The sequence below is a fragment of the Phodopus roborovskii genome, unplaced genomic scaffold (genome assembly GCF_943737965.1).
Source record: "Phodopus roborovskii unplaced genomic scaffold, PHOROB, whole genome shotgun sequence".
Lineage (NCBI taxonomy): Eukaryota > Metazoa > Chordata > Mammalia > Rodentia > Cricetidae > Phodopus > Phodopus roborovskii.
In genome coordinates, this window is record NW_026126567.1 from 33,473,657 (window position 1) to 33,490,679 (window position 17,023).

The 17,023-nt window shown below is 37.1% G+C and overlaps 1 protein-coding gene and 1 non-coding gene across 4 annotated transcripts in view; one reads left to right on the plus strand and one right to left on the minus strand.

Moving 5' to 3' along the window:
* The window catches only part of Mapk8 (mitogen-activated protein kinase 8), a 56,363-nt gene that overhangs the window by 3,150 nt on the left and 36,190 nt on the right, over positions 1-17,023 (minus strand). For 2 of the 3 annotated variants that reach the window (XM_051202659.1, XM_051202661.1), the window contains exons 6-10: positions 8,187-8,352; positions 6,021-6,092; positions 4,162-4,344; positions 2,930-3,054; positions 2,328-2,391 (exon numbers count right to left, since the gene is read on the minus strand). In XM_051202659.1, the coding sequence (XP_051058616.1) occupies positions 2,328-2,391; positions 2,930-3,054; positions 4,162-4,344; positions 6,021-6,092; positions 8,187-8,352 (610 nt within the window). Of the gene's footprint in view, positions 1-2,327; positions 2,392-2,929; positions 3,055-4,161; positions 4,345-5,576; positions 5,649-6,020; positions 6,093-8,186; positions 8,353-17,023 lie in introns of all 3 variants that reach the window. The other variant, XM_051202660.1, reaches the window with a different exon arrangement.
* LOC127235440 (U6 spliceosomal RNA) lies at positions 10,107-10,212 on the plus strand. The gene has a single exon (XR_007835702.1). It is a non-coding gene; the product is annotated as a U6 spliceosomal RNA (small nuclear RNA).

Below are 17,023 nucleotides of genomic sequence, written 5' to 3' on the forward strand. Positions count from 1 at the left end.
GCAAAACTCTCTGCTGTTAACTGTTTGCACTGGTTAATGGGCACTGGCAGAAGCCAGCACCTGCTTTCAGGGTATCACCCACACAGCATCTGCCTTACAGATGCTTGTCTGATTTTGTCTAAGGGAGGACTAGGTTCTGTGATTATCTTCCTTCTACTTCTTGAGTCCTAGCCTTATATAACAAGATTTTAGTTAACAAAAATGTATAACCCAAGCAGTGTTTACAATTAGAATGGGACAGAAAGACATTTTTTATTGAAGGAAAAGCAGCAGTAGCTTCAGCTCCTTACAAATAGCTACAAAAGGCGTGAGCACCAACAGCTTTTCCTAAAACTCTTGTATCCCTGAGTGTGGGCATCAGCAGATCACTACAAATACAGATTTGACTGAGGAAAGACACAAGGCACAGTATATACCCACAACCTACTCCTCTACATCATTCGGACTTCTCCATTACCATTATTTAATCACCTTTGGGTTATGTACTCTTTGAAAAAATTATATAAAATTACTTGAAAAATATACACACCAAAATTGTAAAGAATTCCAAAGAGTTTGTGTTAGTTCCCGAAGTTCAAGCTTTTTATAAAGAATCCCTTGATGGAGGCCAGGCATGGTGACACATACCTGTAATCCTAGTACTTGTGAGACTGAGGTAGGAAGATCACAAGTTTGATGTCAGTCTGGGACATACACATATTTTTATTTCAACATTCTCACAACCATCAAAAGCATCATTAATAGTCTAACAAATAAATGAAATTATTTTTTCAACTGAACAGAAAAATTCTCAAAAGAAATACAAATGGACAATATATGAAAAAAAAAAAAAATCAACATTCCAAGCCATCAGGGACATATAAAAACAGTACCAAGATTCTATCCAACATCAATCTGAATGGCTACCATCCATCAAGAAAATAAATGGCAACAAATGCTGGCAAAGATGTGGTTAAAAAAAAAAAAAAAAAAAAGGAACCATATCAGTGAAAACAGAAATTAGAATAGTCACTATAGAAATTATTAAAAGTTCCCTAAAAACTTTAAAAACAGAATAAAAGAATCTAAAGGCTGAATATAACGGATACTTGCACATCCATTGTTATTCATATACTATTCACAGCAATAACATATGCTATTAGTCTAGCTTCCCATCAACAGAAAACTGGGTAAAAAATAATGTGGTTCGACAAGATGTGGTGGTACATGTCTTTAATCCCAACACTCCAGAGACAGGTAGCTCTTGGTGAGTTTGAGGTCAGTCTGGACTACAAAGTGAGTTTCAGGCTGGCCAGAACTACATAGTGAGAGCCTGTCTCAAAAATAAACAAATAAAAGAACAACAACAAGGCAAAACAAAAAAAAAGTGTGGTGTATATGTATGCAAGGTAATTTTAGTCAGCCACAAAGTGGAATGCAATGATGCCACTGGCAGGAAAACAGAACTGGAGAGTACCACGCTAAGTTAACCTCACTCAGAAAGATAAATATTGCATACTCTATATGGAACCTGAACTTGACAATATAAATATGTATGACACAAAGGGGCAGATTATAGAGAGAAAAGGGACACGTGAGATGGTAATGGAGGGCATGAAAGGTAGAAGGAGATTAATATGAACAACAGAATGATACACATCTGAAAATGTTATAATGAAACATGTTACTTTGTTCACTAAAATAATAAAATAAAAAGCAATTTATACATCCACATTCACAAAACAGAGCAAACACTAGATCTGATGTTCACAGTGGGGTGGACTGATATTCTTGTGTCATGCTGATAGAAGCAGAAACTATAGTTTCTTTGATTAAAAAAACAAAACAAAACAACAAAAACCCAGGAAATAACTAACAGAACATTTGGTCCAGCATATCTTTTTGGACTACTCCCTCTGTTATATTCAAATATGTGCACATAAACACATGGAAACAGCAACAGACTATGTGAAAGTCACCTTCCGTGCATCTCACCAACTAAGAGACAAACTTCCTTATAGCTCACTCCTTAGTAGCTACTAAACTCTGCTGTGTGGATCAAGAGAATGACATCTTCAAGATGTATGGAGACATTAACAAACAAGTGTATATAGAACACTATATTTTAGAGATTTTAGTGGTTTTAGAGATAGAACATCCAAAACGTGGTTGTTCCTACTAATGTGCCTACTCCTGAGGTAGAGTATTTCAGAAGGAAGGAAACTGTCTATTTCTGTAAAACAAACACACAAACAATAACTCATTACCAACTATAAGTTATGAAAACAGAAAGCAACACTATGGAAGGAGGAGAGCTGTGTCAGTGTTTAGACTCTGGTGAGTGCTACCTTTCCACTCTTCTATCGTGTGCTCCCTCTCATCCAACTGCTTGTCAGGGATCTTCGGTGGTGGCTGAAAGACACAAGGCAGTAACTACTGAGTCAGTTTATTGGAATTCTATATACTATTCATCACTTGAAATATCAGCCAGACAAAAGACTTGAAAATTAATCATAAGACAAAGACTAATCAATCATCACTGACTTTAACTCTCTAGATAGTAGTTCAGTAAGATCCCTTTGTAAGACATAAGATATCTGTCTTTTTTCTTTTCTCCCAATTTTAGAAGTTGTCACATTGTACCTGTATTATAAAACTCTGCTCTTATTTGGATATAAAACATTAGTTCTAACTAAGGCTGCTCACACAGACATTCTATCTCCTCTCTAATCAACTATCAATTCAATAGAGTAAGAAACTGTGGAAGGATACCTGATTGTGTGTGACAGCTTAGATATGCTCATTAACCTAAAGCTTTCTTCATGAAAAACTAGGAAACCATTAACATCATTTATCTATACTTTATTTAAAATGACAAGTTCTCTTTCAAACTTAATTTTAACTATAGCTCTAAGAATGCAATATGTTCTTCAAGCAATTAAGAACTTACAGCTTCTGCTTCCGAAGGATCATACCAGACGTTGATGTATGGGTGCTGGAGAGCTTCATCTACTGAGATCCTTTTGGATGCATCTATCACTAGCATTTTGGATAACAAATCCCTTGCCTGACTGGCTGCAAAAATAATGATATTAATACACACATGTTCATGAGATTCTCCAATTATTAACTTTAGAAAGTTGAGGTTATCTTTTATTTTTAAAAAGTATTTTTGCCAGGCACTGTGGTGCATATGCTTGTAACAGCTGAACTGTTGATACAGAGGCAGAAGGATCACAACTTCCAGGCCAGGTTCTAGTCCCACGTTAGAAAAATCACACAGTAAATAGCTACCTCAAGCTGAACCAAGACAGACCAAGCCAAACCAAACCCTATGTGTTACAGGCAGTGGTGGCACACACCTTTAATCCTAGCATTGGGGAATGGGCGTGGGGGTGGGTAGAGGCAGATGGATCTGTGGAGCTCTGTGAGTTCCAGTCCAGCCTTGTCTACAGAGCTGGTTCCATGACAGCTATGGCTACACAGAGAACCCTGTCTCAAAAAACAAAAACAAAACAACCAAAAAGTTTTATTGCACTTTTTAGTTATGTGTGCATAGAGGAAGGGGTGTGTACATGCACATGAGTGCAGGTGTCCAGCAAGGCCAGAAGAGGGAATCAGATCCCCTGGATCTGGAGTTATAGGTGGTTGTGAACTGCCTCACATGAGTGCTAGGAAGCAATCTCTCTAGTCCTTAAAAATGAATGAATGAATGAATGAATGAATGAATGAATGAATGAATACCAGGTCATACCATGAACCTAGGCTAGCCTGGAACTCACAAGGTAGACCAAGATGGTCTTAAACTACTGGCAATTTTTTCAGTCGCAGCTTCCCAAGTGCTGGGATTATAGTTGTGAACCACCACTCCTAAAGAATAGTTTTTGCTATAAAACCAGGATACATAGATTATTTATAAATTTTTTCTTTCTTTTTTGAAGCAGGTCTACATTTTGTTGTCCTAGCTGGCCTTGAACTCAGAAATCCTCCTGCCTCTGCCTCCCAATTCCAAGGATTAAAGGCAATGCCACTATATCTAGCTAACACACAAAAATAACAAAAAACTTCCTATGTTCCACTAGCAGACAATTTTGTGTTAGATCCCTCAAGAATATGACTAAGCATTCTTCCCAGACATGCATACCCAAAACAGAATATGGTGTACACAGTTAAATAACTTACCTTTAAGTTTGTTATGCTCTGAGTCAGCTGGGAAAAGCACATCAGGGAACAGTTTCTCAAAGCTATATCCAGCATATTTAGGTCTGTTTTCAACATAAGTCCTTACTGTTGGTTGTAGTTTCTTCATGAATTCAGGACAGGGTGTTCCAAGCTGTTCAATAACTTTATTCCACTGATCAATATCTATTATCAAGTAGCTAAGAAAAATACTCCATGGATCAAATATTCAACACTCTAATCTTATAATTAATTAATTATTGTAATTAAATACAAGAAAATAAAAAATTTTAAACTTAAAGAATGTGGCCATTATATATTTTATTCGTCAAAGCTACCTTGCAAAAGGCAATAATTGCAAGTGGATAAAAATGATCAATAAATAAGCTTTGTTAATCTTATTTATTGTATGTATGTGTGCTTGTGCACATGTATAGGTGTATATAAACATTAATTTTGTCATGAAACAGAGGGATAAACAAGTAAATTCAAAATAAAATTTATAACTCAAAAACTATCATTACTATACACAAAGACTTAAAATGCAAACTGCACAAAACTTTAGTATTTAAAAATTTGCCTTTCCCCCAGTAAGAAATATTTCTTTTCTGTCTTGCTTTTCTGAGTTCTCTACGCTAACAGAAAACACCCAATGGTAATAAAAAATGACGACTTAGACTCAGCATTTTCTTTTGCCATTCTCAGGTTTGCCTATGTTTATTGCATTTGTGTAATGCTGAAACACATGAAAGTGATACCTGTACCTCAGCATGCTGTAGACTAGGATTTTCTGGTCTTTTCCTTCTAGTCTTTATACTCCAAACCCCCAAAGACTAATATCCCAAACACTTTTAACTGTAACATGGTGAATACTCTCATTCCTCAGTGATAGACACTTCACTATTAACATAAATATTAAAAGTTAATGAGCTAAAAGCATGAAGCCCAACCTAATTACCAACAAAGGAAACTTCTTGCTGACATTCTCAGCATGTTACGTTAATGTAATGAGACAGTAAGACACAACATACAAAACAGTAACAGAAAGATGTAGGGAAACCAAACAAAAGGACAGACAGGAGTAACAGATAATTCCAAAATTCATGCTACCTTCAAAATAGTTACAGACTTACTCAAGTGTTAAAATTTCTTAGTGTAAGCCATAATTTTTTTGTGTTAATGAACTCAAAGCCATCAAGGAACTATAATCACACTTGAGCACTTTTTACAATTAACATATGCAAACAATAAATGAGGAAAAGGGAAGCCTACATCAAGCAAGAGGTGGTATTCTGGAAGAGTAATTTAACAATATTTGTATTTGTATTAGGAAGAGACAAAATACATTCCACTTGACTCGGTACCATACAGTTTGTTTGACCTTTAGAAACTACATTTTAGGCCAAAGATAAGGATACGATCTGTACCTGGGAACAAAACACCACCTTTGATCATTTCTCCCATGATGCACCCAACTGACCAAATGTCAACTGAAAACAAAATGCAATGACATTAACATAAAGATTTGGTTAAAATAAAAAAGAAAAAAATATAAACATTAAAATAAAACACGCACACCATATACACTTAAAATTATAAAAAGCAATACAAAATAAAAATGAGTGACAGTGAATGTGCTGACTACCAGCAGAGACTATGTCCTGCTGCCAGGTGCAGCCTATGAACACTTGAGGTTTTTGCTCATTAGGTTTTTGAACTATAACAGCCACAAACTTTACATCTATTTAAACAAAACCAAACCAAACCTGTATGTACAAATGTAGAATATGTTCCTTTTCATTAGCAAACAGAAGGAAGTTCATCACCTAGCTAATTAATCTGCTGCAGCAGCATAAGGATACAGTCCCTTCCTGGAAAGAGGATTTTGTGGCAAACCATTTCTCCCATAATGCACCCCACAGACCATAAATCCACTATATGTTTGCAGCACAAAAGAAGGAAAAGCAAAGCAAAAGGTCATTAAAATCAAAGAAGCATAATATGACTGCATTATCTAAAAACTGCAGAACATCACAAAAAAAAAAAAGGTGGTTTGAATTTCAAATAATGGAATAATTTAAAACACAAAATACTTTTTAAAAAGCTTTGAATCACAAAAGAAAATATGAAGAGTGGCGTTTTAATTATGTATCTAATTTTAAAGTGAGAGCTATGCACAGAAATTGTAAAGATTAAAAACAAACATTTTATAACAGAATTTGTTTATAAAATATAAAGTAGAGCCACATAAACTTTATAAATAAAGTTAAGAATGTGTATGAGGTCATAAAATCATAAAAATAAGATGTACTATTTTGAGGTTTAACTGTGCATTTTACTCTCTCTTTAAGTTGAATTTAAAAAGCACAAGCAGAAATAATCTAGCATATTAAAACCAGAATGTCTAAATTTAATAAAATGTTAATCTAAAGTTTTTCTCAGGTTTCAAACTGGCTTTCACAGGTTTATTAAACTGAAAAGGCTTTGTTTGTATGTTCTGAATTAAAAGTCAGTTATTTTTTTTTTGCAACTTCATTTTACATTTATACCTAACCTCTACCCAAAAAGGAACAAATGCAGAGAAAGAAGAACTTATCTGTTAAGAAACCTTGGTAAACACAAGTGATTACCTACAGATTTGTGATCTGCAAAGACTCTTCTAGCAGATCACTGCATTATAAAACTTGCTACAAGGGGTTGAATTTGCTTTCAGGCAGCTTAAAATAGATTACCCCAAACTTTCCGAACTCACTCTCTCTCTCTCTCTCTCTCTCTCTCTCTCTCTCTCTCTCTCTCTCTCTCTCTCTCCTCTGTTTCTCTCCTCTCCTCTCTCTCTCTCTCTCTTTGTGTGTGTGTGAGAGTTAAAAGAGGCCATCTGCATGTCATCCCCTGCTAGCTAATGTAGTTTATGAAGAAGCATTAGATTTGAATGGGTTCCTGGGAGAACAGGCAGGAAAAGCAATGAGATAGATGATATATGTGACTCCCATCTAAGAGAGGACAATATATCAATTCTTCTTTTTAAGAAATTTTTTAATTATTTATTTTTATCTTATGTGCATATGTCTGTATGAGGGTATCAAACTCCCTGGAACTCGAGTTACAGACAGTTGTAAGTTTGAGTTCTGGGAACTTAACCCAGGACCTCTGAAAGGACAGCCTGTGCTCTTAAGCACTGAGCCGTCTCCCCCGCTCCAATACACCAATTCTTGACAATAGCAACCTCTAATTTGGAGCAATGTCAAGACCATATTTACAAGGATACCAACACATGGTGCAATTTATGTGATAACCCAAAGTTTCACAGAAAAGCAATGAGCAATCTGCTTTCTGGTTACTTGAAATGTCAAATCTCAAAACAAAACTTTTAAATCTTGTGTTGAGACTAAGAAAATACAGTATCATGTTTATTTAAAATAAGTTGATATCTAAAGTATTTGTTTTTAATTAGCTCAAAAAAGAAGAGGAAATTAAGCAAGGACCCCAATTTCAACAGTATCACTATTTGTATGTATATATGTATATATGTATGTATGTATGTACATATGCACTAAGAATCTTCAAGACTGACAATAGTTTTCTGATTCAAAGTGAACTACTGTTCTAATTCCTTCACTAGAAATACACCACTGTTCTAATTCCTTCACTAGAAATACACCACATTAAAAAGTTTAATATATCCACACATAATAATATATTCAATTTCCTTAAGGCTGGACACAAGCTTTGGTGCAACACTAGTACTTCCCACAAGAGGTTACAATATCCAATTAGCCTTAATGTAGCTCTCAGTTTATAGTGAGTGTTAGTTCTGGTTTTAGAATTCTTTAGGGGTAGGATTGATGGAAAGTATTCACATTTAAGATAAGACCCTCATGCTTTCCTAAACATATATGGTAAAATGCTCAGATTCTTGATATTAGAAACACTGATACATGCTTAACTCCATGCACTTCAATTTAAAAGTATAAAAAATTTATTGATAAACTAAATCAAATGAGTATTTCAAAGTGAAAGTATATGCTGACCGTTCTCCTTGTAGCCCATGCCAAGGATGACCTCTGGAGCTCTGTAGTAGCGAGTCACCACGTAAGGTGTCATCATGAAACTTGTTCCTGCAGTCCTTGCCAGTCCAAAATCAAGAATCTTCAAAGTGCAGTCTGATTTGACTACTATATTACTAGGCTTTAAGTCCTTCAAGAAATAAACATTAAAATGATTGCTAAGACACAGATACAAAGGTTTTACTACTCAATTGAGCTACATAATCTGTCAAATAATTTAACTATTAACTGTTTTCACTGCAAAGTAACTACGGAGATTCAACACAAATAGGCAAACCCAAGAAGTCAGATTTAAGATATTTTCATTTATATAAACATAAACCCAGTATGGAAGTTAGTAATGTTTTATTTCCTAGAAGTTAGTATTATAGCTAGAAATTCTTGGTCAAATAGAGCAAGAGATTTGGAAAGACATCTTAAAGCTTATTTAAGAACACTTTAGTGTGGGGCTGGAGAGATGGCTCAGTAGTTAAGACCACTGGCTGCTCGGACCTGGGTTCATGTCCCAGCATGCACATGCCAGCTCACAAGTGTCTGTTAACTCCAGTTTCAGGGAATTCTATACCCTCACACAGACATACATGCAGGCAAAATTACATAAAAGAAATAAAAAATTAAACAAACAAAAAAGAACTTTTGTGCAAGGCATAGGCCTATCCTTTGTAATCCCAAAGCAGAAAGGCTGGGAAGTTTAAGATACATAGTGTACTGCTTAGGTTTTTGTTAACTTGACATAACAAACTAGACTCATCTGGGAAAAGGAAACAACAAGTGAGAAATTGCTTCCACCAGAATAGCCTGTAGACAACTCTGGGGTTATTTCCTAATCAGTGATTGATGTGGGAGGGCCCAACCTACTGTGGGTGGTGTCCTCCCCGGGCATGTAGTCCTGGTTGTTTAAGAAAACAGGCTGAGAAAACCATGGAGTTGCAAGCTAGTAAACAGCACTCCTCCGTGGAATCAGCTTCAGTTATTAATCCAGGTTCCCGCCATGACTTTCCTCAAAGACGGACTGTTTGTTACATATGATGAAGCAAGCCTTTTCTTCCCAAGTTGCTTTTGGTTAGGGTTTTATCACAGCAATAGAAAGCAAATTATAATACATAGCAATACCCTGTCTTAAAATACCAATCACAATGAAAGAATTGCTATGGTATGAGTTATAAATTAGCGTTTATATTCATCTGCATACTAAATTAATAGCATTAGAAATCTCATCCTAAGGTCACAATGAGCTTTACATCACTTTAAAACCACTATGAAACATTCTACTAATAGTCACGTGATCTTGACATAAGTTATTGGAACATTCATAGATACACATGTTTGCTTTCATGGGGAGGGAGATTTGGAATCAATCTCAGTTCAATAGATATTCATTCTAAAGGACCAAAATAGTAATTATCAGTCTGCCCATTCCTGACTTCCCACATAAAATCACAAATATTTGCTCATAAATGTTTGCCTACTTGTAGCACACACTAGTTCATAAAATTTATGAACTTGGTTTATAAAATTGGTTTCTGCTGGTAGTTCTAAATAATGTCTTTGTGAAAAGCTGCCACTTGGCTCGAGCCAGAAGGAAATCTGTATAATGCCTATTAAAACGAAGGCAGTGGCATAAATACTCAGGGTTTCACATTCATCACGTTTTTGCCTGTTAGCTTTAATGAACACTCATATCCACACCACAATCACACTATCTCACATGTACAGGTGAATAGCAGATACTAACACCAAAAGCAAAGGCCCTCAGGACAAAGGCCCCTTTAAATGTCTACATGCAGGAATTGCTAATATGCTGTTTCTAACAGGCTATCATGCATAGACTTAGGAACAGACTCAGGACTTTAGAAATTAAGAATACTAAGAATATAGATTATTGTGCTCGCTTCGGCAGCACAGATACTAAAATTGGAACATACAGAGAAGATTAGCATGGCCCCTGCGCAAGGATGACACGCAAATTCGTGAAGCGTTCCATATTTTTGATAAAATTGAACATAAAGAAAGGTCTAGAGAACTACAAGACTGTTCCCAACTAACAATCTCAGCTTCCGTGGAAAGGCTATCATAAATGCCCTTCCCGGAGAGTGAGATCAACAACTAACTTCTCCATGGAGCCCTCAACTAATGCCTGTTGAGAACGGGATCAAACACCCATACATGAACACTGAGTCGAACTGGAACCCAGATGCAGATGGAGAGGACAAGACCATGCGGCAGAAACACATACAGACAGTTTACCTGAACAAGGAGGAGCTAACGGCCACTAGACTAATAGCTGGGAAGCCAGCAGGGGACTGACTCAGGCCCCCCTGAATATGGGTCTCAGCCAGGACTGAGCAGTCTAAGAAACCTCAGACAGTGGAGCCAGGATATACCCCTGGTGCACAAAAGGACTTTGCGAACACATCCCCCATGGAGGGATAACTGCCTTAATCTAGAGACAGGAGAGAAGCCCTAGTCCCTATTTCACAGGACCTGTCAGATCTGTATGACCCCAACTGGATGGCATTCCCCTACATGTGGAATTGGGGTGGGGGGATGGGAGGGGAGGGTGTTTGGAGTGCATGGGAGAGGGCAGAGAGGGTAAAAGGGAGGGAGGGCTGGGGGGGAGGGAGAACTGGGATAGACATGTAAAATAATAAATTAAATTAAAAAAAAATGCTTTGACTCCAAAATTTAAGTTGAAGGACAAGTTACTGGGGAAAAGGATTTCTATTTTTGTTTCCACAGAAAATGAAAAGATGTGGATTCCTTCCAGACTAATGTGGTTTGATCACGCCAGACCGCCTGAAACAGAGTACAAGGTGATCCTACATTCAAAACAGCTGGACAAAGCAGCCCTACAGTCTACAGCCAGGTATCTGAATCTTCTTCCAATCCCCCATGACAGCGCCCCTTACCAGCAGGAAGTAGTTTGGAAAGAACGACCCTCAAATTCCCAAATATTGTGTATAAATGTTTGTTTTCATTTAATTGGACTTTGTTATATAAAATTAAATACAAAAATGTTAAAAAAAGAATATAGATTATTACAGCAGAAGACAAAAACATCACCATTCCTGTTCTGCAAATATAATGTTGCTAATACTTCTGAAATACTGTATACAAAACAAAGGAAAGCCCATTACAGACTTTAATAATACACTTTCATGTCTGCTGTTATAGCTGGGGATTACTGGCTCTTTATACTAGCTGGTTCTAGTCTAGAAAAAAAACTCAAAAACACTTTTTGTTCTGGAACAATTATGAACAAATACATTTTTTTTTTTTTTTTTAAAGAAACAGTTTAAGAAAATGTCAAGAGTCAAGAGTACTTGGCTCTAATTGTTTATCTTTTTATAGGTGTCATTGTTAACTACATATGAAACATTCAACACCCCCCCCACCCCCCCAGTTTTCTAAGCCTCTCCAGTCAGGCAAGGTGGCATGAGTACATCTAATAGGTAGTATAGGTAGTGTCTGAATGGAGACAAAGTGGAGGAGGGCCAGTACATAATCTCCTGTGGTTCTTCTTGCTTTGGTGAGTAAGAACACTCCAGGCAGTGAGCTTTATTGGCAGCAGGATTGCTCAGCATCTTTACAAAGCCATGTTCCCTCTCCCACCATGATCTGCCTGTTTGCATAATACGAGAAATAAACCTTAGTCATGTTTAGCTAGATTTTGATACTTATTACTATAGCCAAGCCTACTTACTTCATGGTTAGCCAACTCAGGAGTAGATAGTTGCTATTACAAGTTGAGTATCCCTACTCTGAAATCTGAAAGACCCAAATTTAAGTCATTTTGAATATAACTGACAGTACTCAAAAGGTTCTTATATCAACTTTGATGTCTATGCTAAGAAAAACTTAAAGGTAGCTTCAAATTAGTCCAAGGATGCAGGGTCCATCAAGCCAATGCTCTGATTTTCAAGGAATCTGGATTTCTAACTTTCAGATGTAGGGATATTCACTAAGTCTATGGAAATACCCAAAATCTAAAACATTCCACAATGTGAAACACTCTGGCCCCAAGCATTTCAGATCACAGACGACCTGTGCAAGGACACAGGGCCATGAGCTGGTGAATGAACAGCATTGGAACCAGTAACAAAATGGAAAGAGATCCCAATTATGCAGATGCAAAGATATTTTACGTCATACGAACAGGACTTGCATAATGAACAGGGACTGATAACTGAGAGCCTGACTGCTTTTGCAAAGGGAGTTTTATGTGAACTTAGACACAGTCATTTTGCTCCATGTTATCTACATCTGCTTTTGTGATAAAAGGGCAGAATCAGCTAAGTAGCTGTGGCAGAGGCCTTAGAATGTGGTATTTACATAAACAACTTCCTGAACTCCTGGCTCTAGAAGAGGTTGGAAAGCAAACTTCATCTGTTAGTGGCTACTGGCTCCATCCAAAAGAACTTGCCACATTGTAAGTAGAAACAGTGTCATCATTTTGGATAAGTGAAATGCTACTGGAACCCAGAAAAAAGTGACATGGTTGAATTCAACCCTGGACCAAGCAACATCCTTTTATATGCCTACCCTTGTTTCAGTTAATGAAACATGAGAGAATGTGATGCTCACCAGAGCTGAAGAGAAATTCTGGATTTATTTAAGTTAGCATAATTTCTGTCTTTCTACCTTATACCATGGGAAAACAATGTCCCTGGGAAGCAAACCTGAACCTGACCCAAGGTATGGGGCAACGTCACAGTCACACAGCCAACCCTGAGGATCTTGAGCAAGCACTGTGCTGTTTCAAATCATGGACATTCTTGGCTTGTTTCTATGTACTATTTCCCATAACAAATCTGAAAGCCTTGTCAAATCCTTGAATGATGAAATCATTTCAGTCTGTCCAAAGAAGCCTGGAGCTGTGAAGGTAGACTCAAGAGAGCTTCAAGTCCAAGAGTACAGAGCCCGCCAGCTAATATGTTTTAAGAAGACATACAATCAAAAAGCTACACTTCTTTTAGTTGCTGATAAAAGCTTCACTATGAAAAACAAAACTCGTTTACACATCTTACATGGGTAGGACAGCAAGAAAAGAAACTTTCTGCTCCAAATGTCAATAACAGAAGATATTTGTGCTCCTGTCTTTCATGGGTAGGAAGCAGGCCAAGAAGGCTAAACAGCCACTGAGTCCACAGCCTTCAATACTTACTTGAGATATATTTAAGGAAGAGAAGAGGAAAGGAAGACTCCCACAGGGAACAGCCAAGTAATGTGGTCAAAAGTGGACAGGCTGCACTGTGCAGAAATCAGATTCAACTCCTAATGAGTGAACATTCCCACCTTACCTCCAGAGAGAGTAAGACTTACAATGTCCATTCAGCAGGATTTCAACTGCCAACTAACCCACCACTGTATCTTTCAGTTTTCCAATGAGATTGGACTATCCTGGCCCTACCTGATTGTTCTATGGAAGTAACTTGAGGAGACGGAAGACAGAGCCAGTCCCTATGTTTCTGGGCCCAAAGGATCAATGCTTAAATCTGATACAGATAATAATGTGTATGCCTGTTAAGGAGGTATGCAGCAGAGAGCAGCAGTATGTCAGCCAACCATAGGCTATGGTAGGACTGGTACTCACCAACATTCATGAGTCTGCTCTCCCCACATTTTCCTGTTCTTTTATAACTAGGCAGGTCTTTATGGCTAGCTCTGCTGATACATTGAACAGGGTGATGTGTGTCACATCTAGGCCAGCCATTAAGTAATGTATTACTTTTTTGCTAACACAGTGAGATGTAGTTAGAGGAAGTCTAAGTGCTAACAGGGGTTTCTAAGTGCTAACAGGACACCTGACTGCAGTCCTTGGAGGAATAGAAGTTTAGACTGTCTCTTAAGTCAAGGAGTGGCTACAGAATGGCAGAGTTCAAGTGAACCTAGAAAGGAGGACAGGCGCTGTGAGGACTAGATGCAAGATTGGCAGCTATAGTTTATCATGTCAATTTTTTGGTAGTTGCTTCAGAAAAAGACAGCAAGGGAAAAATCTGTCAGGAACAGACAGAATTTAGTGCCTAAATCAGTGGGAAGAGTGATCCAAGGAGTTCAATAGGCTTTGTGATGTCTGTTCGGACTCTTGGCTCAGAGATACTGATTCTTCCATTTCCTAGAAGGAATGGTTGCTAGTGGCCTTCAGAAAACTCCTCCAGGGATGACCTGTTTTTAGCACAGAAGTTAATAAAAGCCACCAGTTGAGGCTTTTGAAATAAATATAGTCAATGCAATTTCCCACTTTGTCCATGTTTATTTTGTTATGGATATTGACCCTAATGGAACTTTCCAATAGCTTCTTCCATGGATAGCTCCACCCTAGTTTCCCTATTGCCCAGCTTAAGGTACAAGTCAATACACCAGCAGACTTGTGTGTCTATTGTTACTCAACTTTAGTATAGTAAGAACATTTCTATAGCCACACTTTATTTTTCCTAACAACTTCCAAAATGAATAAAAAAAAAAAAAATTAAGTAACTAGAGAAGAAGGAATGCCTCCTAACTTATGACACTAGCAATGCCTTGATACCAAAGTCAGATCAAAACTACTTTCACATGGAAATGAGAAACTAAAGCATTAATGAATTCAGGGGCAAAAATCCTCAACAAAAATACTAGCAAACAATAGTATACTGGAATTATATAACATGACCAATTGGGATCTTTCCGAGAAATAAAACTTGAGTTCACAACACAAAATACAGTCTCATTAGTTGAAGGGAAGCCATACATACAAATTTGTGCATAAAATCTTTGGCTAAGTCAACACACTTTAATGACAAAATATGCAAACCAGGAATCTAAGATAAATGGAGAATTAATCTTCTATGAGGGGGGATCTGGCCTTTGTCCTAAATTACGGGTGATTTTAACACCTGGAATATCCGGCTTGACAGAACTGTCCTGTTAGTGTGGGGGTTTGTCCATGGACAGCCCAACAACATGATTTATGATAAGAGCTTTAGAACTTGCAACAGTTCTAACTTCTGGAGGAAATGGAGAGTCAATGTTGAATCTTTATGATCTTTACTTTTATGTAAGACACATGACATAACAAAAATTTGGTATTTCATGAAAACTAAAGCCTTTTACATATTAATAAGACATTATCAGAGAAATGAAAATCTGTGTATAAATTATGTCTGGTAAAGGTTTAGTATATGTACAGACGCACACACAATCTGTAACAAAGAGGCACAGCTAATTAATAAACAGAAACTTAAAAAATACATGTCCGTCAATGACAATGTGGAAATGGATAACCAACAAATGAAAAGATGTTTGACCACTGTGGTAGCTTGAATGAAAATGGCCCCCATATGCTATTGTTTGTTTTTCCCTCTTTATTCTTTAGGCTTTTTGGAGGGCCTGCCACCCAGCTCCCAAATAAATCACAGTGTCTTATTACTACTTATAAACACCTATAGCTTGTTTCTTGCCAGCTTTTCTTAACTTTAATGATCTCATCTATCTTTGGTCTCAGGGCTTTTATCTCTATCTATTCCTATATACCTTTTCTTTCCTTCTTACTCTGTATCTGGCTGTGTAGCCAGGTGACTAGCCCCTGAAGTTCTCCTCCTTCCTCTCTTGTTTCTTCTTCCTTTCCTCCCAGATTTTTCCTTCTACATATTCTCTCTGCCTTCCAGTCCCACCTATCCCTTTCTCCTGCCTCTCCATTGGCTGTTCAGCTCTTTATTAGACCAAGCAGGTGTTTTAGGCAGGCAAAGAATATCAGCTTCAGAGGCAAACAGATACAGTATAAACAAAAACAGCACATTTTTACATTATTAAATGTTCCACAGCGTAAACAAAAGTAACACACCTTAAAATAATATTCTACCACACCCATAGGCTCATGCTGGAACACTTGGTTCCCAGTTGGTGAAACTGTTTGGGAAGGGTTAGGAGGTGTGGTCATGTTGGAAGAAGTATGTAAGTGGGTGCTGCTTTGAGATTTTCAAAGCCCACACCATTCCAGTTAGCTTACTCTCTCTGTTACTGCCTGAAGATCGTGGTGTAAGTTCTCAGCTATTACTACAGTGCCATGTCTGCCTGTCCGTTGCCATGCTCCCCACAATGTTAGTCAAGGACTAATCCTCTGAAACTGTAAGCCCCAGGAAACTTTCTCTTCTATAATTTGTCTTAGTCAACGTGTTTTGTCAGAGCAATAAAAATTAAGACAATTAATTACCTATTAGGGAAATGCTTATCAAGACCACAATAAAATACCACTTTATACCCATTATGATGACCAAAATGAATAGGTCAGGTACTAAATATTGGCAAAGTTGCAGGAAAACTGGAACCTTTGTATATGGATTCTGGGAATGTCAAATGGTAGCCAATTTGAAAAAAATGTTTGATGGTTCCTTAAAAAAGTTAACACTACATGATCCAGTAATTCTATCCAGAAAAATTAAAGAACAAAGATTAAGAAATACTTGTACGTGAAATTTCATAGCAAAAGACTATTTAACTGAAAGGAAGTAATACATAAATTGTCTGTGGAATGCAACATATGAAGTACTAGTCATTCACAAAAAGGAAAGACATACTAATATATGCTACAGCATAGATACCACAAACACATTACACTAAGTCAAAGAAGCCTGACACAAAAGGTCATATACTATATGGTCAGTCACATCTGTATGAAATATCTAGAACAGGTAAATCCATGGATACTGAATTGCTAGGGTATGAGGAGAGAGACAGAAATGAAAAGTAACAGTTTAAGGAATATAGTTTTTATTTTAGAGGGTAATCAAATTTTTTAGAATTTGATATAGGCAGTGGATGTA